The sequence below is a fragment of the Papio anubis genome, chromosome 10 (genome assembly GCF_008728515.1).
Source record: "Papio anubis isolate 15944 chromosome 10, Panubis1.0, whole genome shotgun sequence".
Lineage (NCBI taxonomy): Eukaryota > Metazoa > Chordata > Mammalia > Primates > Cercopithecidae > Papio > Papio anubis.
The window spans coordinates 53,520,651-53,543,468 of NC_044985.1; the positions used below are offsets into that span (position 1 = coordinate 53,520,651).

General features: G+C 42.1%; 2 protein-coding genes and 1 pseudogene across 5 annotated transcripts in view; 2 read left to right on the plus strand and 1 right to left on the minus strand.

The window, feature by feature from the left end:
• Window positions 1-16,628, plus strand: SSB (small RNA binding exonuclease protection factor La). The gene is made up of 10 exons (XM_031651704.1): window positions 1-52; window positions 131-328; window positions 10,867-11,018; window positions 11,096-11,196; window positions 11,920-11,991; window positions 12,301-12,343; window positions 14,857-14,997; window positions 15,433-15,619; window positions 15,759-15,890; window positions 16,233-16,628. Exons 1-10 carry the CDS (start codon window positions 1-3, stop codon window positions 16,319-16,321), a joined length of 1,167 nt encoding a protein of 388 aa, XP_031507564.1. The 3' UTR covers window positions 16,322-16,628.
• METTL5 (methyltransferase like 5) overlaps window positions 16,322-22,818 on the minus strand; it is a 13,313-nt gene continuing 6,816 nt past the window's right edge. For 3 of the 4 annotated variants that reach the window (XM_009182414.3, XM_003907584.2, XM_003907585.2), the window contains exons 6-8: window positions 19,768-19,819; window positions 17,011-17,060; window positions 16,322-16,424 (exon numbers count right to left, since the gene is read on the minus strand). In XM_009182414.3, the coding sequence (XP_009180678.1) occupies window positions 16,386-16,424; window positions 17,011-17,060; window positions 19,768-19,819 (141 nt within the window). In that variant the 3' untranslated portion in view covers window positions 16,322-16,385. The remainder of the gene's footprint in view (window positions 16,425-17,010; window positions 17,061-19,767; window positions 19,820-22,818) is intronic. The other variant, XM_009182413.2, reaches the window with a different exon arrangement.
• LOC116269355 lies at window positions 20,579-20,657 on the plus strand (annotated as a pseudogene).

Sequence of the window (22,818 nt, forward strand, 5' to 3'; positions counted from 1 at the left end):
ATGCGGGATCCTGGGGTTCCCCGCACGTGGCTGGTGCCCAGGCAGTTCCGCGGTTGCTGAGAGACGGGACTGTGGCTACTCCCATCCCCACTGCGTCTTTTCGGTTTTTCTTACCTCCACCGCGTTCTAGTCTCACCGAAGGCTTCTGGCCATCTCTGTAAGTTTCTGCGGAGGTGGTTACGGGTAAACGTCGGAGGGTTCTGTGGAGCCTATGGGACTGACTGGAGGCCAAAGAACTTTGGGCCGCAGATGTACCCCAGTGTCACTCTTGGTCTGTTAGGGCCTTCATCGCTCACATCAGGTTTCGGTGTGAAACGGGAAAACGTGGGTAATATTTCACTTACAGTCGTGCATTCTGGAAAATTATCTGATGAAGCGCATTTCCAAAATTAGACCAAATATACTTTGCAAGTTTTTGTTTTTGAGGGAGTTCTGTCGCCTGAGGCTGAGTGCAGTGGTCGGATCTCAGCTCACTGCAAGCTCTGCCTCCTGGTTCACGCCATTCTGCCTCAGCCTCCCCAGTGCTGCTGGGACTACAGGCGCCCGTCACCTCAGCCCGGCTTTTTGAGACTGAGTTCACCCTGTCGCCCAGGCTGTGGAGGTGTGGCCGGATCTCAGCTCACTGCAAGCTCTGGCTCCCGGGTTCACGCCATTCTCTCCTGCCTCAGCCTCCGAGTAGCTGGGACCACAGGCGCCCGCCACTACTTCCTCGGCTAGTTTTTGTATTTTTAGTAGAGACGGGTTTCACCGTGTTAGCCAGGATGGTCTCGATTCTCCTGACCGTGATCCGCCCGTCCGCCCCTCCCAAAGTGCTGGGATTACAGGCTTTTTGAGCCACTGCTCCGGCCTCCCAGCCATTTTTGTATTTTTAGTAGAGACGGGGTTTCAGCGGTTAGCCAGAATGGTCTCGATCTCCTGACCTTGTGATCCGCCCGTCTCGCCTCCCAAAGTGCTGGGATTACAGGCTTGAGCCACCGCGCCCGGCCGCAAGTTCTAAATAGTTCTTTTATTTCATCGTTTGCTTTGTAGGGGCCTCTAGATCACTGTGGTAACTTAGGAGTGTAAATTGTGATAGACAAGACAATGCATGAAATTGAATAATTTCTCTAGGGGGATGTGGATCACGCAGTACCCCGTTGCAAGTGCTTCCTATGTGTATCCAGGGTAGGGAATGCAATTGCAGTGTGTCAGGCGATGTTTCCAAGAAGTGTACCTACATCAGTTCATAACTAGAGTCAACTAATGGCAATATTCTTGATAATTTGTTCACGTAACTTTTGTACAATTGGGATGACTGGGTGACTTAGTAGAGTCCTAGAGGCAAGTACTTTGTAATTAGAAGACTTGGTTTGTAATTTCTAGCAAACCAATAGCACAGCCTCCTTTTTTTCCTGCAATGCTAATGTCAGGAATACGAAACAGGAAACTGGCTATCCAATGTATTAGTAAATTAGTAGGCATACTCCCCAGTTTAATGTTTTGCTAGTGTGACCACATTCTCCCATTTTTGTTTTCGTGTGTTCCTTAGCATAGAGTATCTAAGGAACTGTAACGTTTTTCACCTTAAAAGTTATAATACAAGGTTTGGGTAAGTCAGTTGTGACTGCATTTTAAAAGAAATAAGGCCGGGCGCGGTGGCTCACGCCTGTAAACCCAGCACTTTTGGAAGCCGAGGCGGGTGGATCGCCTGAGGTCAGGAATTCAAGACCAACCTGACCAACATGGTGAAACCCTGTCTCTACTAAAAATACAAAAATTAGTCAGGCGAGGTGGCGGGTGCCTGTAATTCTAGCTACTCAGGAGGCTAAGACGAAAAAATCACTTGAACCTGGGAGGCGGAGATTGCAGTGAGTCGAGATCGCGCCATTGCACTCCAGCCTGGGCAACAAGAGCGAGACTCCGTCTCCAAAAAAGAAAGAAGAAAATGAACCAAACCAAACAAATGTACAGCGAGCCATGGTGACATACTGACAGATATCTGTTTAAAGCTGGAAATGGTTAGTAAGTGATTGGAGTTTTTTTCCCTAAAGCTTTCTTGACCAGCCAAGTGAGATAAACAGTTTCTTGTTATAGAAGATGGGGTAGTGATTTACTGAGAGAGAGAGAGGTTTTTTATAGTTTTTAGATTTTTTCATCACTTATTCCAAAGTGTTGCTTCGTTGAGATATTTGAGAATTGAGTAAATAAACAACCTGTGAAAACAGAAATTCCTGATTTTTTAAGAAAACAATGGGATAGTAATACTTTGTAAACATTCTCTTTCTAGTCTTGAGTTTTATATAAAAAAATAACTTTATGCTAATTTGGGAAATTTTACAGATAGCCACAATGGCTGAAAATGGTGATAATGAAAAGATGGCTGCCCTGGAGGCCAAAATCTGTCATCAAATTGAGGTATGATTCCTGTGCTATAAACTGCAAAAACAAGTTCCTTGAAAGAAAATGTAGGACCGCAACACAAATACAGAAAGAACATTTCATTTCAGTATATGGACATATTCAACATTTGGTTTGCCTTTGATTCTTAGATGAACATATAATAGCATACAGTTTTATACTGGTGGAGCCAGGTTGTGAAACTTAAGATGTACAAACATTTCAAAAGGTAACACTATAAACTAGAGTTACTTAATCTTTTTAAAATTTTAGTTTCATAGTCTCATATAAAATTTTAGCTTCTTAGTCCCATATAAAATGAGGATAATAGTAGTTCCCTCCTCATAAGGTAGTTTGGAGGATTAGTGAATATAATGTTAAGTACTTAGAAGAATGCCTGACACATAAGTAACATAAAAGTCCTTGGTAAAGTACCTTCCCTGTTAAATAACACTATATTTTTGATGATCTTCGTAGTTTTTTTCTGCCCAGTCAGTTCTCAGCTATTGTAACTTTAATATAGTATCTTTTTTTTTTTTTTTTTTGAGCTGGAGTCTCACTCTGTTGGCCAGGCTGGAGTGCAGTGGCACTATCCTGACTCACTACAACAGTCTCGGCTCACTGTAGCCTCTGCCTCCTGGGTTCAAATGATTCTCCTGCCTCAGCTGCCAAATAGCTGGGACTACAGGAGCACGCCACCACACCAGGCTAATTTTTGTATTTTTAGTAGAGACGAGTTTCACCATGTTGGCCAGGTTGGTCTCGAACTCCAGACCTCAGGTGATCTGCCCACCTCAGCCTCCCAAAGTGCTGGGATTACAAGTGTGACCCACTGTGCCTGGCCAGTAATTTTAATATAGTATCTGTTTTCAAACCCCTCTTAGCATTTTTTCAAATTTAGGTATTATGTTTATGTTAACGTAATAACCTCAAGTGATCCTCAGTACCTTTGCAGTACGGAGGCAGGAGGATGGCTTGAGTCCAGGAGTTAGAGACCAGCCTGGGCAACATGATGAGGCCCCATCTCTACAAAAAATTTTTAAAAATTAGCTGAGTGTGTTAGCGGTTTGCCTGTAGTCCCAGCTACTTGGGAAGCCGAGGTGGGAGGATTGATGGAGCCCAGAAGGTAGAGGCTGCAGTGGCTGTGATCATACCACTGCATTCAAGCCTGGATGACAGAGCGAGATATTGTTTTGGGGGGTCAGGGGGAAGAAACTTGAGAGTCTTTGTGAGCATACTCTGGCTGGGGAGGCTTCCTGATTTGCAAATCGTTCTTTGTTCAGTTAAAGTCAAAAAGAAAAAAACCTTTAAATCTTTACAATATCAATAATGGTTGCATAGGAAATTATCTTTAAACTTATGTTCTTTAAGGAATCCCTCAGATCATATTGTTTGGTGTGGGTTTTTCTGTAATTCTCTGAACTGCTTTTTTTTTTTGAGATTTGAGTCTCTCACAGGTCAGCTTCTAGGGCTGGAGTGCAGGGCCAGATCTCACGCCTCACTGCAAGCTCCGGCCCTGGCTTTTAATGCATTCTCCTGCCTCCTCAGCTCTTCCTGGAGTAGCCGGGACTACAGGCGCTCTGCCAAGCACCTCAACAAGCTGCCTTCGCATTTTAGTAGAGACGGGGTTTCACTGTTAGCCAGGATGGTCTCAATCCCTGGATCTTTGATCCGCCTGCCTCGGCCTCCCAGCAAAGCGCTGGGATTACAGGTTTGAGCCACTGCCACTCGGGCCTTTTTTAAGCTGCACCTCTGCATTTAAAATGTCTCTATGTTCCTTTTTATATTAATTTCCTATAATGTGGGAGCAGTGACCTTAGAAAAACTACTCATTCTGTGTTTAATAATTTCTAGGAACAATACTAAGATGTAAGAAAAGGCTATATCCTCCCACAACCTGCTAACTCCTCAACTTCTACTCTTCCTTGAGGTAATCAAGTGATTGGGGTGCCTTTGACACTTTGTTTCATGCTCATATTAATTTTTATTTTTTAGTGGACTTTATATCTTTTACAACAGTTCTAGGTTTACAGGCAAAATCTGAGGGAAGCAAAAAATAGAGGATTTTCCTATATATCCCCTGCCTCCACACAAGCATAGTGCCTTCTTACCTTTAAAAAACATCCCCACTACAGTGGTACATTTCTAACAATTTTATTTCCTTCCCTTTCCCCCGCTAAACATATATAGGATGCATTTTTGTGAGAAAAGTTTTGTAATCAATAATTTTTCTATTCCTCCTTCTTTTTTGAGACGAGTCTCGGCCTCTGTCACCTAGGCTGAGGTTGTGGGTCTGATCTCAGCTCACTGCAGCCCGCCTCCCTGGTTCCCTGCCATTCTCCTGCCTCAGCTCCTCCCGAAAGTAGCCCGACTACAGGCCCCCGGGCCCACCTCTCAAGGTTTTTTGTATTTTTAGTACTTGGTTTCACTGTTAGCCAGGATGGCATTCTCCTCTCTTTTAAAACGGCTGGATCCTTCTAATTTTTTTTAGCTGTAATCATTTTTTGACAAATATTCTTGTATATAACTCTTTTTTTTTTTTTTTTTTTTTTTGAGATTTGAGTCTCATGCCTGTCAGCCTGCCTGGAGTGCAGTGGCGGCCATCATCCTGCCCACCGTAAGTCTGGCCTCCTGGAGTTCACGCCATTCTCCTGTCTCTGCTCCTGAGCAGCTGACTACAGGCGCCTCTACCCACTGCTCTCGCTAATTTTTTCATTTTTAGTAGAGACGGGCTCTACTCGTGGTCCTCGGGATCTCCTGATTCCTAAGGATCCACTTCGGCCTCCCAAAGTGCTGGGATTACAGGCTTGAGCCACCGCGCCCGGCCTCTTGTATATAAATCTTAGTAAACATTTTTATTATTGATTTTTTTTCAAGGTAAAATTCTTAGAAGGAGCCAGCTACCTGGCCCCAAGGGATTTCACAAACCACTGTACTGGTCACGCTGTGGCCTGCCTGGGGATCCTTGGGGCACTCTTGGGAGGCCGAGACTGTAACGCCCTGGCGGTCAGGAGATCGGCACTCCAACCTGGCTAACATTGCGAAACCCCGCTCCTACTAAAAATACAAAAAATAAGCCGGGCCAGGTGGTGGGCGCTTGTAGTCCCACCCACTGGAGCTGAGGTAGGAGAATGGCGCAACCCGGGAGGCGGAGCTTGCAGGAGCTGAGATCTGGAAGACTGCACTCCAGCCTGGGCTTTGTTAGCGCTGAGACCCCAAAAAAAAAAAAAAAAAAAAAAAAAAAAAAAGAAAAAAAAAAAAAAAAAAAACCACTGGTGGCCTGTCAGTTTACATCTTACCTGCATGGCTAGTTCTCTGTGTTCAAGTCAATACTAGGTAGTCTCATTTTTTTCTCAGAACAAATTTCAGTTTGTTAGATGAAAAATGCTGTCTCATTGCTTTAAATTGTATTTCTTTGATTAATAATGAAATGAAGTTGGACTTTTTTTAGTTTACAGTAGTTTATTTATTTATTTTTTGAGATGGAGTCTTATTCTTATCTCCCAGGCTGGAGTGCAGAGTGCAGTGGTGTGATTTTAGCTCACCGCAACCTCCACCTTCCAGGTTCACGCAATTCCTCAGCCTCCCAAGTATCTGGGATTATAGGTGCACACCACCATGTCCGGCTAATTTTTGTATTTTTAGTGGAGACGGGGTTTCACCATGTTGGTCAGGCTGGTTTTGAACTTCTGACCTCAAGTGATCCGCCTGCTTTGGCCTCCCAAAGTGCTGGGATTATAGGCACGAGCCTACTGCGCTTGGCCTATTTTTTATAATTTAAAAAAAAATCGTTAGCTGGGCATGGTGGCATGTGCCTGTTGTCCTAGTTACTTGGAAGGCTGAGGCGGAAGATCAATTGAGCCCAGGAGTTTCAGGCTGCAGTGAGCTATGGTTGCACCACTGCACTCCAGTCTGGGCAACAAAGCAAGACCCGACCTCCGAAAAATAAAGTGTCTTTTTTTTTTTTTTTTTTTTTTATTTAAGACAGAGAGACAGTATTGCTTTCCGCTCAGACTGGAGTATAGTGGCAGTGATCTCGGCTCACTGCAACCTCCACCTCCTGAGTTCAAACTAATCTTGTGCCTCAGCCACTTGAGTAGTTGGGATTATAGGTGTGCACCACCATGTGCAGCTATTTTTTGTATTTTTAGTAGAGTCAGGGTTTCACCACATTGGCCAGTCTGGTCTCAAACTTCTGGCCTCAAGAAATTGACCCGCCTCAGCCTCCCAAAGTGCTGGGATTATGGGCTTGGGCCACCATGCGAGGCCAATAAAATACCTTTTAACTATTTTCTATTAGGGTGTTCTCTTTTTACCCTTCTTATTTGTTTGTAAGAATTCTTGACAAATTTGTCTTTTACTTTTTTTGTTACTTCTGGCATTCCAAATAGTCATTCTTGGGTTTTTCCTTTGCGTGTATATTGAGAGTACCTCTATGGTTAAATTTGATAAATGTTTACTTTAATTTTTTTTTTTTTTTTGAGGCAGCGTCTTACTCTGTTTCCAAGGCTGGAGTACAGTGGCACAGTTATGCCTGATTGCAGCTTCAACCCGCCAGGCTTAAGCAATCCTCCCACTTCAGCTTCCTGCGCTGGGACTAGAGACACGTACCACCCATGCCTGGCCTTTTTTTTTTGGTAGAGATGGGATCTTGCCATGTTGCCCAGACTGGTCTTGAACTCCTAGACTCGAGCGATGCACCCACCTCAGCCTCCTAAAGTGCTGGGATTAGGCATGAACCAGCACTCCTGCCCCCCCCCCCCCGCCAACTTTTTTTTTTTTTTGAGATGGAGTCTCACTCTTGTCAGGCTGGAGTACGGTGGCATGATCTTGGCTCACTGCAACCTCCCTCCTCCCGGTTCAAGCTTAATTCTCCTGCCCCAGCCTCCTGGAGTAGCTGAGACTACAAGCTCTTACCACACCAGCCACTTTGCGTTTTAGTAGAGATGTGGTTTCACCATCTTGGCCAGGGTGGTCTCTATCTCGACTCCTCCTCCCAAAGTGCAGGGACTGCGCTCACCATGCCTGGCCCCTGGGTCCCTTATTTTGTTCTAAAAGGATGCAGCCAGGGTGTAGGACTCCATGCCTGTAGTCCCAGCATTGTGGGAGGTCGGTGCGGACAGATCACTTGAGATCAGGAGTCTGGCTGGGCCACGGTGAAGTCTCCCTGGGTCTCTACTAAAATAACAAATTGGCTGGCTGCAGGAGCACATACAATCCCAGCTACTTAGAGGGCAGGCAGGAGAATCACTTGAACCTGGGAAGTGGAGGTTGCAGTGGAGCCGAAGTTCATGCCACTGCACTCCAGCCTGAGCCGAGAGCACTCTCCGTCAAAAATAAAAAAAAAAAAAAAAAATCTGAGTGATTAATCAATGACCTGCAGCCCTACGAAACCAATCATTCCTTTTATACTTGAGTCTCGGCTGTGGGTTCCAGGGCTGGAGTGCAGGGAGTGCCGATCTCGGCCTCACTGTAAGCTCCGCCCTGGTTCACGCATTCTCCTGCCTCAGCCTCCTGAGTAGCTGGGACTACAGGCGCTCTACTCACTACAGCTCTCGCTAATTTTTGTATTTTAGTAGAGACGGGGTGTCACTGTGGTCCTTGTCTCTGACTTTGTGATCCGCTACTCTCGGCCTCCCAAAGTGCTGGGACTACAGGCGCGGGTTTCACCGCACTAAATCCATCTGGCCTTTTACATACCGATTTGTGCAGGTTTCTTTCATATAATCTCTTTAAATATATTCCTCTTTTTTTTTTTTTTTTTTTCGAGACGGAGTCTCGGGCTTGTCGCCTTGTGGTTGAGTGCAGTGGGCGCCGATCTCGGCTCACTGTAGCCTGGCCTGGTTCACTGCATTCTCCTGCCTCAGCCTCCCGAGGCTGACTATACCACAACCGCTACCGCTAATTTTTGTATTTCTTAGCAGAGACGCTCACCGCGTCTCGACCCTGACCTTGGTGGATCCTCGGGCCTCGGGCCTCCCAAAGTGCTGGGATTTCATGGCGGCTGAGCCACCGCCAATATATTCTTCTTTAAGGCTTCCTAGTTCATTGACATATCTGCTACTGTACTACTCTAAATAACTGACATTTTAGTTTTATCTTTTGCTAATTTGTATTTGTAAACATTTTATTATCATATATTTGTGGGGAAAAATGTTTATTGCCTTGTAACTTATACATGTATTTTAAAGCCAGCCAGAACGTGGTAATTGTAGAGCAATGTTGTGGATTAGGAGTTCATATTATACAGTGTTCTTGAAGCACAATTATCTCTTACAGTATTATTTCTCACACTTCCACTCTGCTACTGGACAAGTTTCTAAAGGAAATAGATAAAACTGGATGAAGGCTGGGTACCTTTGGAGATAATGATAAAAATTCAACAGGTAAATAAGCTTTGGGAAAATAATCTTTGTAGCCTTCTGTTTACAGTGAGTGCTGAGTCTTAGTTTCCTTATATGTACTCTTCAGGCTGGAACCGCCTAACAAATAGACTTTAATGTAATTGTGGAAGCATTGAGCAAAACAAAGGCAGAACCTATGGAAATCAGTGAAGATAAAACTAAAATCAGAAGGTCTCCAAGCAAACCCCTACCTTGAAGTGACTGATGAGTATAAAATGATGTAAAAATAGATCTGCTCTGGTATTGTAAGTGGGCCTGTGATGCACTTTAAACATCTTTACATTTCCACGGAAAGTAAAGTACAGAAGGCCGGGCTGCGGCCTGCCTGTAATCCCAGCACTTTGGGGAGGCCGGCAGATCGGCGGATCACGCAGGTCAGGAGATCGACCATCCTGGCTAACACGGGTAAAACCCCGCCCTACTAAAAATACAAAAAAACTAGCCTGGCGAGTGGAGTGCCAGTCCGGGAGCAGCCGTGAGGCTGAGGCAGGAGAATGCATGGGAACCCGGGATGGAGCTTGGTGAGCCGAGAGATCCGCCACAGCACTCCAGCCTGGGTGATGAGCAAGACTCCGCCCCAAAAAAAAAAAAAAAAAAAGAAAGTAAAGTACAGAAGAATAAGGGCCTATGGAATCAAGCAGCCTCACTAATTACTTTTATGTCCTTTGTAATATTCTTAACTTCCAAGTTTCTTTTGTTTTGTTTTTGAGATAGAATCTCATCCTGTTGCTCATGTTAAAATGCAGTGGTTTGACTATGGTCCACTCTAAAGTCTTGACCACCTGGGCTCAAGTGATCCTCCCACCTCAGCCTCCCGAGTAGCTGGGACTACAGGCCATGCCACTACATGTGGCTAAACATTTTTGTAGAGACAGGGTCTCCTGTGTTGCCCAGGCTGCTGTCAATCTCCTGGGCGCAAAGTGCACTAACTCACCTTGACCTCCCAAAGTGCTGGGATTACAGGTGTGCGTGAGCCAGACTTCCATGCCTATGTCCTAAGTTTCATCTCAGCAACGGGATATTTTCTGTACCTTGTAGAACTGTTGTGAGAATTTAAATCGAAAAAAAATACACCATTGATCAAATCTTTATATTCTAAGCACTAACTGCATGTTAGCTGTCTTTACTAAAGTAGCTAAACTTCTGATTGCACTCTTTTCTTTTTTTGAGACGGAGTCTCATTGTGTCTTTTTAGGCTGGAGTGCAGTGGCGTTGATCTCAGCTCACTGCAAGCTCTGGCCTCCCGTGTTCACGCTTGCATTCCCTCCCCTGCCTCTCATCCCCTCCAGCTATAATTACAGGTGCCCGCCACCACTTCTGGCTAGTTTTTTGTATTTTTAGTAGAGACGGGTTTCTACCATGCTAGCTGTGATAGTTCCTCGATCTCCTCTGACCTCGTGATCCACCCGCCTTTTAGCCTCCCAAAAGTGCTGGGATTGCCAGCTTGAGCCACCACGCCCGGCCTGAATGCAACCTTCTTGAGACGGAGTCTTGCCTGTCACCCAGGCTGGAGTGCAGTGGCTGGAGTGCAGTGGCCGATCTCGCTCACTGCAAGCCCGGGCCCCGGGTTCACGCATTCTCCTGCCTCAGCTCCTGAGTAGCTGGGACTACAGCACCCTGCCACCTCGGCCCGCTAGTTTTTTTGTATTCTCTTTAGTAGAGAGACGGGGTTTCACCCGTGTTACCAGGGATGGTCCTGGAACCTCCTGACTCGATCCACTGGGCTCCCCGCCTCCCCAAAGTGCTGGGATTACAGGCTTGAGCCACCCGCCTGCAATTTCTTTAGTATATTTTAAAATAGTTTCTTTGGCCATGTTCTGTCAGATGTATATAAATAGATTCAATAATGTACCATCACCAGCTTTACTAGTTATTAACAGAACATGCAAATCATCTTGTTTTATTTTTGCCTGAACTGAATTATTTTGAAGCAAATACCAGATGAATCACTTTTATTGCACTGGAGAGTAGTGGCTCCTAAACAAGGCTGTTAAGTGATTAACAAAGATAAATAGAGATAGATAGGTATATCCTGTGTTCATTTCAAGATAAAATGAATCAAATTCTCTCCAATTGTTTATCTGAGAAGTCATTATTTGTTATTTGTACATTACTTCCCACTCTTCACAGAAAGGCTTCCCAACTGATGCAACTCTTGATGACATAAAAGAATGGTTAGAAGATAAAGGTCAAGTACTAAATATTCAGATGAGAAGAACATTGCATAAAGCATTTAAGGTATGATAATACAGACTTTTTCTAGTTTTAGAATATATGGGAAATAACTTAAAAAATATTTTCCTTCCTTTTTATAGGGATCAATTTTTGTTGTGTTTGATAGCATTGAATCTGCTAAGAAGTTTGTAGAGACCCCTGACCAGAAGTACAAAGAAACAGATCTGCTAATACTTTTCAAGTAAGTCTTTTTGCTGATGTTTCTCCTGGCCTTTTAGTTATATGGAATTGACACACTAGGGTAAGGAGCATGGAAGTAGCATCCCCTGAAAGGCCAATATTTTTAGTATTTTAGTGCATTACGGTCTTCTAAATGGTATATACTAAACCTGATTGACTTAGAGATGCACTGTGATGGATCACAGTCATAGTGTCAGTCATAGTATCAGTGTTAATTCCTCAAAAATTACTTAACATGGTTTTCATAATTGCTGTTATTCTTGGATCTTGGGGATTTTAGAATTTTCTCCTTTTGTGGAATTAACACTATAGAAAACTGCAATATTATTTGCATGACTTCTGATACACTTTTTTTCCCCTATACATGAATGATAAATGAAAATCAACATGAAATTGCTAATGGATAGGGGGTTTCTTTTTGGGGTCATGAAAATGTTCTGAAATTAGTAGTGATGGTTGTACAACTGAATATACTAAAAAAACATTCAAGGTACACTTTAAAAGAGTGAATTTTGTGGCACATGGAATTTTTCCTTAGTAAAGCTGTTATTTAAAACAACATGACAGTAACTTCCTTGGCATATTTTGAATTTTTAGTTGATGATTATGTTGATAGTAAATGTATGCAACATTTATTGCTGTGCCATGGCTTAAGTTATTCAAAATAATCTGCAGTCTTAACTTTGTTCTCGTGAACTTAGTCTCTGTACTGTGTGTTCTTTAGGGATGATTACTTTGCCAAAAAAAATGAAGAAAGAAAACAAAACAAAGTGGAAGCTAAATTAAGAGCTAAACAGTAAGTATGTTGAACTAATCATGACATACTTTGAATTCCTTAATGCTCTGACAGAAATATAGTTGGTGAGCTCTGAAATAGTGGCAGTAGACCTTTCTCTTTGCTAGTGAAACATTGCGATCTTAAGCTGCCTTGACAATTTCGGGGCCAAATTGCATTGCAGTCTAGCATTGGACGATCAAAAAAACCTAAGGACTTCTGGCTTTGGTTAAGTAAGTTTAGTGATCATGATTGGTTAACTTTATTAGGACTTAATTTTCTTATATAGTAAATGGAAGTATGTTATAATTATGATATTTTTATTTGTAGAGAGCAAGAAGCAAAACAAAAGTTAGAAGAAGATGCTGAAATGGTAAGTATATATTACTGCTATCTAGTATATCTGTAATTCATAGTTAAATGAATAGCTTTTAAGTCTGAGGACTTTTTCAAGAAAATATGTAAGCAAAGCTATCTATAGTTGTCATTGCACAGGTATTATATTGAGGGAAAAGAGAACACTAAGGATAGGAAATATGTTCTAAAATACGAAAAGGCCGGGTGCAGTGGCCCACGCCTGTATTCCCAGCACTTTAGGAGGCCAAGGTGGGTGGATCACCTGAGGTTGGGAGTTCGAGACCAGCCTGGCCAATATGGTGAAATCCCGCCTCTACTAAAAATACAAAAATTAGCCAGGCGTGGTGGTGTATGCCTGTAATGCCAGCTGCTCGGGAGGCTGAGGCAGGAGAATCACTTGAACCCAGGAAGTGGAGGTTGCAGTGAACCAAGATCATGCCACTGCACTCCAGCCTGGGTGACAGAATGAGACCCTGTCTAAAAATAAAGAATATAATAAAACACAGGAAAATATATTTTGAAATATTCAGAAAAAGTTCATTTATGCCTAGAACTTATGTTTATGAGAAAATGTCCTATAACTTCTAAAGATTCTAATCATAGGCCGGGCGCGGTGGCTCAAGCTTGTAATCCCAGCACTTTGGGAGGCCGAGACGGGCCGGATCCCGCGAGGTGGGAGGTCCGAGACCATCCTGGCTAACAGTTGAAACCCCTCTCTACTAAAATACAAAAAATTAGCGGTGAGGTGGCTGACCTGTGATCCCAGCTACTCGGGGAGGCTGAGGCAGGAGAATGGCGTGAACCCGGTGGCGGGGCTTGCAGTGAGCTGAGATCTGGCCACTGCACTCCAGCCTGAGCAGCAGAGCCAGACTCCATCTCAAAAAAAACAAACAAACAAAAATTGTCGCGGAATTTGGCCGCCAAAATCTGGCTCTGTTGCCCCGGCTGGTGAGCTTGAGGCTCAGCTCACTACAGGTCCGCTCATCTCTCGGCCAAGCAGCTGGGACTGCATCCCTCAGCATGGTCTAATGACCCACAAGTAGAACGAGGGGGTTTCACCGTCGATGCTGGATAATCTCGTCTCAACCTTAATGATCATGTCTTGGCCTCAATCGGATAAACTAACCATAGCACTAATATTTTGACTTAATAAGATAGTGATGTGTATTTCCATTTAGAAAGTTACAGGTAAAAATTTTTTTTTTTTTTTTTTTTTTTTGGTGGTCTGCGTTCTGTCACCAGGCTGGAGTGCAATGGCGGGATCTCAGCTCACTGCAAGCAGCTCCGCCTGCTGGGTTTGCGCCATTCTGCTGCCTCAGCCTCCCGAGTAGCTGGGACTACAGAAGCCTGCCACCTCGCCCGGCTAAGGTTTTTGCATATTTTTAGTAGAGGCGGGGTTCACCATGTTAACCAGGATGGTCTTGATCTCCTGACCTGCGTGATCGCCTGTCTCGGCCTCCAAAGTGCTGGGATTACAGGCTTGAGCCACCGCCCGGCCTCAGGTAAAATTTTTGTTGGGGAAATAATGTGACTGCTTTGAAAATTTTTTTCTTTTTTAGAGGCGATCTTGCTTTGTCCTTAGGCTGGGCTGATGGGCGGCGATCTGGGCTCACACTGCAAGCTCCGTCTCCCTGGAGTTCCACCATTCTCCTGCCTCAGTCTCCTGGGCCTGCGACCAGGCTTTTTTTTTCCGCCACTATGCCCAGCCAATTTTTTGTATATTTTTTTTTTTAGTAGAGACGGGGTTTCACCATGTTAGCCAGGATGGTCTCCATCTCCTGACCTTGTGATCCGCCTACCTCGGCCTCCCAAAGTGCTAGGATTACAGGCATGAGCCACTGCAACTGGCCTAAAAGAATTTTTTGTTTTTTGTTTTTTTTTTTTTTGGGCGGGTCACCAGCTCTGCCGCCAGGCTGGAGTATGGCCAGATCTCAGCTCCTGCAAATCGCCTCCCGAATTTCCGCGCCATTCTCCTGCCTCAGCTTCGAGTAGCTGGGACCCAGGCGCCAGCCATCTCGCCCGGCTAGTTTTTTGTATTTTTAGTAGAGGCGGGGTTTCACCGTGTTACCGCCAGGATGGTCTTAGCGATCTCCTGACCTGCATTGATCCACCGTCCTGCGGCACCTGCAAAGTGCTGGGATTACAGGCTTGAGCCACCGCGCCCGGCCAAAAATTTTTTAAAGTATGATAAATACTGCCTAGAATTATTTTCCAAGATAGTTTAATAACCAGATTTTATGTAGTTTATAACTAAATGCCAGTTGTATAAGAGATCAAATAATATTGAAAGCCATTTTGGGATAAAGGATGACAAAGGAAAACACCAACACTATGAAACTACTTTATTTATTTATTATTATTATTTTTTTGAGATGGAGTTTCGCTCTTGCTGCCTAGGCCAGAGAAACTACTTTAAAATAGAATTTTGGTTTCTAGGCTCTTTCTTGTATAGCTATAATGTGGTGTGAGTCATTTATGGTCTGTTGTTGCTTTTAAGAAACTTTTTGATCGCTTTGTATATTTTTATAGAAATCTCTAGAAGAAAAGATTGGATGCTTGCTGAAATTTTCAGGTGATTTAGATGATCAGACCTGTAGAGAAGATTTACACATACTTTTCTCAAATCATGGTGAAATAAAATGGATAGACTTCGTCAGAGGAGCAAAAGAGGTTTGGAAACATTCCTATGCTTTTTAGCAGTCAGTTTGAAAATCTGTAGAAACTTAGACAAAATTAGTAGAAAGCAATTTTTAAAATTGTGTTTATTAAATTAGTTTCTACTTGATCGTTTGTTGTTATTGTCACTAGATGTGATGTCTGATATTTTCTGAATTATACTGAACTAGTTTCTACTTGATCATTTACTTTGTTATTGTCACTATATGTGATGTCTGATAGTTTCTGAATTATACTATGAATAACTGTTCATATTGATTATTGCAGTTTTACTTCTGTAGCATTCCTTTTCTACTGTTCAGTAAAGTTCATTCAAACTGGTAAAGGCATGGAAGGTTTGCAGGGTAGAAAAAATTACTTTGAACAAAGAAATTAATTGTGCGACTAAAAAACTAAGGCTATGGCTTTTGTTTTCTGTCTCTGGTATAGGGGATAATTCTATTTAAAGAAAAAGCCAAGGAAGCTTTGGGTAAAGCCAAAGATGCAAATAATGGTAACCTACAATTAAGGAACAAAGAAGTGACTTGGGAAGTACTAGAAGGAGAGGTGGAAAAAGAAGCACTGAAAAAAATAATAGAAGACCAACAAGAATCCCTAAACAAATGGAAGTCAAAAGGTCATTTATTCTGATTTTTCTTTAACAGTTTGGTTGTTGAACCCATTTACTTGAGCAAAAACTTTAATCAGTGTTCAAAAACATTGACAAGAGACTTAAAAAAAAATTCTTTACAGAGTGCTCAATTGTGTCTCTACAGGTCGTAGATTTAAAGGAAAAGGAAAGGGTAATAAAGCTGCCCAGCCTGGGTCTGGTAAAGGAAAAGTACAGTTTCAGGGCAAGAAAACGAAATTTGCTAGTGATGATGAACATGATGAAAATGGTGCAACTGGTAAGTTTTTTCCTAAGTCCTTTGGTAGTTTCATGAGAAAATTTGTACTTTCATAAATAAATGATTTGCCAGAGAATAGGGATTTGGCTTTTCAACTTCTGGATAAGTGCCATTCTTGGATTATTATGATTTACCTTGGTTATGCTGTTGTATAAGTCAGGGACAGGATATTTGGAAGATGAATCTAGATGTCAGGTCTGTACTAAGAGAAAAGCCTTTTCTGATTGGTGCAAGGAAGTTGTTGCATCTTTTTCAACAGTATCATTATTAGTAATTGTACTCAGTATTAAAATAGAGCAGTACTTATGTTGAATTTAACAAAAATTAATTGTTACGTTATAGGACCTGTGAAAAGAGCAAGAGAAGAAACAGACAAAGAAGAACCTGCATCCAAACAACAGAAAACAGAAAATGGTGCTGGAGACCAGTAGTTTAGTAAACCAATTTTTTATTCATTTTAAATAGGTTTTAAACTACTTTTGTTTGCGGGGGCTTTTAAAAGGAAAACCGAATTAGGTCCACTTCAATGTCCACCTGTGAGAAAGGAAAAATTTTTTGTTGTTGTTTAACTTGTCTTTTTGTTATGCAAATGAGATTTCTTTGAATGTATAGTTCTGTTTGTGTTATTTCAGATGATTCAAATATCAAAAGGAAGATTCTTCCATTAAATTGCCTTTGTAATATGAGAATGTATTAGTACAAACTAATAAAATATATGCTATATGAAAAGAGCAAAAACAGTTTTTTTTTTTTTCTTTTTGTAAAGAACTAGAATATTAGCTGTTGACTATGGGCCCTTCCCACAGGCCATTTACGGTGTCTCGTAGGCTGTCTTTCTATATTTACACAGGAAAGTTGATGATAACACTAGAAATAATTACTTGTCATAAAGCTTTTCTTTTTTTTTTTCTTTTTCTTTTTAGAGACTGACTCTCACTCTGTTGCACAGGCTGGAGTGTAGTGGGGCAATCTCAGCTCACTGCAACCTCCGCCTCCTGAGTTCAAGCGATTCTCTTGCCTCAGCCTCCCGAGTAGCTGGGATTACAAGCATGAGCCACCACGTCCGGCCCAGAAAACTTTTCAATACCGAATGTAGACCAGCCAAAATCAAGAGACTTACTGATTTCTTTTTATGAAACTTGTATGATGCTGGCAGGTCATATCGAAGCTCTGTAAAACAAAAGCCACCTAAGGATAAAATTATATTTCCAAGCATTTACCACCCTTGACTAAACAACAACAACAACAACAACAAAAAAAAAACTAAGAAAAGTATTAAGTGCTGGTAAACTGAACATTTTAGAACCTTTAACTTATCCAAGTAGTGACTTGCTATATTCCCAGCATTGGCCATGGCAGCTTGGCATTTCTGTTATTATGGCCATTTATACTGAAATTTGAGGTTACAAGTGAAGAGTTTAGAAGGATAAAAAGTGGACCAAAAAGTAAATCCTATGAAAAGGATGGCACCTTTCTATTTTTAATTTCCTAATAGTCTGTAGCTAACTTAATCTCATAATAACCATGCTTATTTCAAAATTTTCTTACCCAGAGTTTAATAATTGTAGTAAGTACCCATTTTCCTCCTAAGCTCTAAAACGAAAACTAGTTTTTCATATTTCTTCCTTCTAAAGAATAATGTAGATTCTCCAAACTCTTTACTACTGATCTATTTTAGAGGGATGGCAGTAGTCTATTCCTGTATGTCACAGCTTTCAAGTTTTAATGTGCAATCAAATCACCTGGGGATCTTGTTGAAATGCAGATTCTAATTCAGTAGGTCTGGGTGGAGCCTGAAATTTTTTTTTTTTTTTTTTTTTGAGATGGAGTCTCGCTCTATCACCCAGGCTGGAGTGCAGTGGCGCAATCTGGGCTCACTGCAAGCTCCACCTCCCAGGTTTATGCCATTCTCCTGCCTCAGCCTCCAGAGTAGCTGGGACTACAGGTGCTCACCACCATGCCTGGCTAATTTTTTTGTATTTTTTAATAGAGACAGAATTTCACTGTGTTAGCCAGGATGGTCTTGATCTCCTGACCTTGTGATCTGCCCGCCTCAGCTTCCCAAAGTGCTGGGATTACAGACGTGAGCCACCACGCCCGGCCTGAAATTCTTTATTTCTAACAAGGAAATCCCAGGGATTTTAATGCTGATGGTCTGAGGACCACATTTGGAGGAGCAAGGCTCTGGCTCGGTATACTACTGGGACTGTTCCAAGGTGTTCCATACTGCATATAATACCTAAAACTGGCCGGGTGTGGTGGTTCACGCCTCTAATCCCAGCACTTTGGGAGGCCAAGGCGGGCAGACGAGCTGAGGTGAAGAGTTCAAGAGCAGCCTGGCCAACATGGTGAAACCTCGTTTCTACCAAAAATAATTAGAAAAAAGCTGGGTGTGGTGGTGCTCCTGTAGTCCCACCCACTCGTGAAGGCTGAGCCAGGAGAAGAATCCCTTGAACCCAGGAGGTGGAGGTTGCAGTGAGCCAAGATCTTGCTGCTGCACTCCAGCCTGGGCAACAGAGGGAGACTCCATCTCAAAAAACAAAAACAGAAAAAAACACCCCTAAAACTGTCTAAGTAATGCAACACTGAAAATAACAGGAAGATGAACAGATGTATATGTTACATTATTATTATGAACAGTAATATATCCAGCTGTATGTTTAACACTACAGTGGCAATTCATTGTCTATTGTGAAAAAACATGTTCCCTTATTGCACTCTTATTTTGGGCTTAGCTTATAATTAGCTTCTAGTTATATGCTTTTCCTGTTTTGATGTTTGTGACTATTACCCAATTTAGTAATAAAAATGTATTAAACATGATTTACTCATAGTGTTGATATTTAGAAGAAAAAGATAAATGTTATTTCATTCCAGGGGCAATTAGAGAATGGAATTAGAGGCCAGGCTCGGTTGCTCACACCTGTAATCCCAGCACTTTGGGAGGCAGAGGCTGGAGGATCATCTGAGGTCAGGAGTTCAAGACCAGCCTGGCCAGTGTGGTGAAACCCTACTAAAGATAAAAAAATTAGCCGGACATGGTAGTGCACGCCTGTAGTTCCAGCTATTCGGGAGACTGAGGCAAGAGCATCGCTTGAACCCGGCAGGTGGAGGTTGCCACTGCACTCCAACCTAGGTAACAGAGCAAGGCTCTGTCTCCCCCCCAAAAAAAAAAAAAAAGAAATTAGATTATCCGGAAATAATCTGATAGCATTTTCCATGAATGAATTTCAAACCAAGATCTGACCAAATCCAAGCCCACGTTTTTTTTTGTTTGTTTGTTTTGTTTTTGTTTTTGTTTTTTGAGACTGAGTCTCCTCTGTCATGCAGGCTGAAGAACAGTGGCACAATCTCGGCTGACTGCAACCTCTGCCTCTGGGACTCAAGCGATTCTCCCACCTCAGTCTCCCAAGTAGCTGAGATTGCAGGTGTGCGCTACCATGCCCGGCTAACTTTTTGTAGTTTTAGTAGAGATGGGGTTTCAGCATGTTGGCCAGGCTGGTCTCGAACTCTAAACCTCAGGTGATCTGCCCACCTCCGCCTCCCAAAGTGCTGGGATTACAGGCGTGAGCCACCATGCCTGGCCCCAAGCCCATGTTTTTAGCCATTGTGCTGCTATACAGTGTTCCGCCTGAGTCTGGAGTGACCAAATACCTGAGTGCTATTAGAAATTTTCAGTAAATTGCATAAATTAGGACAGTCTTAAGCTAAGTGATCACTCTGCTTTTACTCCATTTCCAATCTATTACCAATCATGCACATTTTGCCACACTGCAAAGCATACTTTATAGTAGATCTTCTCAGCACCTGCATGAAAGTTTTGGTTGGGCGAATGCATGTTGGCCCTTTTGGATATTAGGATTGAGATTTGTCTTACCTGCTATAACATCTATCTTGATTTTCCATTCTGCAGCTTTCTTTTGAACATGCTGAACATAAACAATATGTTGTTATGAGCTGATTTTTAATGATTTTTTAAAATTGCTTTTTACTAATAATTGAGATTGAGTTTTTAAGCTTAAAATTTCATTAGAATCTAGACCCTTATAAAAATTTCAATTGAATGGATAGTAGTCTGAAAATAAGAAATCAATTTCAATATATTTAACAATCTGAACCAAATCATACAATAAATCCAAGTGATAGAAAGTTACTCATGCACCATATAATGCCATTTGGGGTTATCTAGGGACTGCATATATTTCGGTAGTCCCATAAAATCATAAATGGAGCTGAAAAATTGCTATTGCCTAGTGATGTAGCTATCTTGACATCATAGCACAACACATTACCTTCTTGGTATTTATATATGTTTAGATTTAAAACAATGCCATTGTGTTACAGTTACCTGTAGTATTCAATACAGTAACAGGTTGACAGGTTTGTAGCCTAGGAACAATACACTAATCACAGAGCCTCAGTGGTCCACTCTATGTCTGCACAATGGTGAAATCACCTCAGGATGCATTTCTCAGAATACATTTGTCAGAACATATCCCTGTTGTTAAAGGATGCATGACTATTTCAGAAATCTATCAAAGATGTGTAATGTTCTCATATGGTTTCTGTAGCATTATTTCATTAATATATACAGCTAGGTATCCTAGAAACCATTTGGCAGAGATCTGTGTACATGGGCAATTCAGTTCATGCAGTAAAACTGAGTTTTATAAAATCTATGTTATGCCAAGACTATACTTTCAGGGATCATTTCTATAGTTCGTCACTAGAGAAGTTTCTCTGAAAGTGTAGAGCACCATATCGTGAAAATGGCCATACTGCCCAAGATAATTTATAGATTTAATGCTATCCCCATCAAGCTACCACTGACTTTCTTCACAGAATTGGAAAAAACTACTTTACATTTCATATGGAACCAAAAGAGCCCACATAGCCAAGACAATCCTAAGCAAAAAGAACAAAGCTGGAGGCACCACGCTACCTGACTTCAAATGATACAAGGCTACAGTAACCAAAATAGCATGGTACTGGTACCAAAACATGTATAGACCAATGGAACAGAACACAGGCCTCAGAAATGACACCACACATCTACAACCATCTGATCTTTGACAAACCTGACAAAAACAAGCAAAGGGAAAAGGATTCCCTATTTAATAAGTGGTGCTGGGAAAACTGGCTAGCCATATGTAGAAAGCTGAAATTGGATCCATTCCTTACACCTTATACAAACATTAACTCAAGATGGATTAAAGACTTAAATGTAAGACCCAAAACCATAAAAGCTCTAGAAGAAAATGTAGGCGATACCATTCAGGACATAGGCATGGGCAAAGATTTCATGAGTAAAACACCAAAAGCAATGGCAACAAAAGCCAAAACTGACAAATGGGATCTAATTAAACTAAAGAGCTTCTGCACAGCAAAAGAAAACTATCATCAGAGTAACCAGGCAACCTACAGAATGGGAGAAAATTTTTGCAATCTATCCATCTGACACAGGGCTAATATCCAGAATCTACAAAGAACTGAAACAAATTTACAAGAAAAAAAAAAAAAACCATCAAAAAGTGGGCAAAGGATATGAACAGACACTTCCCAAAAGAAGACATTTAGGCAGCCAACAGACACATGAAAAAAATGCTCATCATCACTGGTCATCAGAGAAATGCAAATCAAAACCACAATGAAATACCATCTCACACCAGTCAGAATGGCGATCATTAAAAAGTCAGGAAACAACAGATGTTGGAGAGGATGTGGAGAAATAGGAACACTTTTACAGTGTTGGTGGGAGTGTAAATTAGTTCAACCATTGTGGAAGACAGTGTGGCGATTCCTCAAGGATCTAGAACTAGAAATATCATTTGACCCAGCAATCCCATTACTGGGTATACACCCAAAGGGTTATAAATCATGCTACCATAAAGACACATGCACACGTTATGTTTACTGCGGCACTATTCACAATAACAAAGACTTGGAACCAACCCAAATGTCCATCAATAATAGACTGGATTAAGAAAGTGTGGCACATATACACCATGGAATACTATGCAGCCATAAAAAAGGATAAGTTCATGTCCTTTCCAGGGACATGGTTGAAGCTGGAAACCATCATTCTCAGCAAACTATCACAAGGACAGAAAACCAAACACCACATGTTCTCACTCGTAAGTGGGAGTTGAACAATGAGAACACATGGACACAGGGAGGAGAACATCACACATCGGGGCCTGCTAGGGGGTGGGGGGCTGGGGGAGAGAGAGCATTAGAAGAAATAACTAATGTAAATGACGAGTTGATGGGTGCAGCAAACCAACATGGCACATGTATCCCTATGTAACCTGCATGTTATGCACATGTTCCCTAGAACTTAAAGTATAATTTAAAAAAAAATTCATGTTATGCCAAGCTGTGCAGAAAAGAGTTCACAGCAGGCCTGGCTGCTTATCCTTAGAAAGGCCTGCTTACAAGTTTGGCCCTTGGCTGGAGATTAGGAACTTAGATTTTGGGAAGGTTCCCACTCCCTACTCCCTTAATAATAGTGTCTCACTGTGCCTAACACTGTTTATGCTGAACACCTGTTTTCCTACTAGGATTCTAGAATTTGGGTATGTGTCAGAAAGGGAATTGCCTACATGATCAGTCCCTAATAAAAGCCCTGGGCACTGAGTCTCTAATGAGCTTCCCTGGTTGGCAATGTTTCACGTGTGTTATCAATAATTCATTCTGGGAAAATTAAGTGTGTCCTGTGTTATTCCACTGGCAGAAGACTTGGGAAGCTTGCTCGTGGTTTCCCCCATTCTCTGCCTAATGCACCTTTCTCTTTGCTGATTTTGCTCTATATCTTTTCACTGTAATACATCATAGCCATGAATAAGACTATATGCTGAGTCCTATGAGATTTCCTAGTGAATCATCAAACCTGAGGGTGTTCTTGGGGACACACGTTTGGATACCAATG

Coding starts and splice junctions, on each gene's coding strand:
- SSB (XM_031651704.1), top strand. CDS start 1: ATGCGGGATCCTGGGGTTCCCCGCACGTGGCTGGTGCCCAGGCAGTTC. Junction 11,019..11,095: donor CATTGCATAAAGCATTTAAG/GTATGATAATAC, acceptor TCCTTTTTATAG/GGATCAATTTTTGTTGTGTT. Junction 11,992..12,300: donor GCTAAATTAAGAGCTAAACA/GTAAGTATGTTG, acceptor TTTTATTTGTAG/AGAGCAAGAAGCAAAACAAA.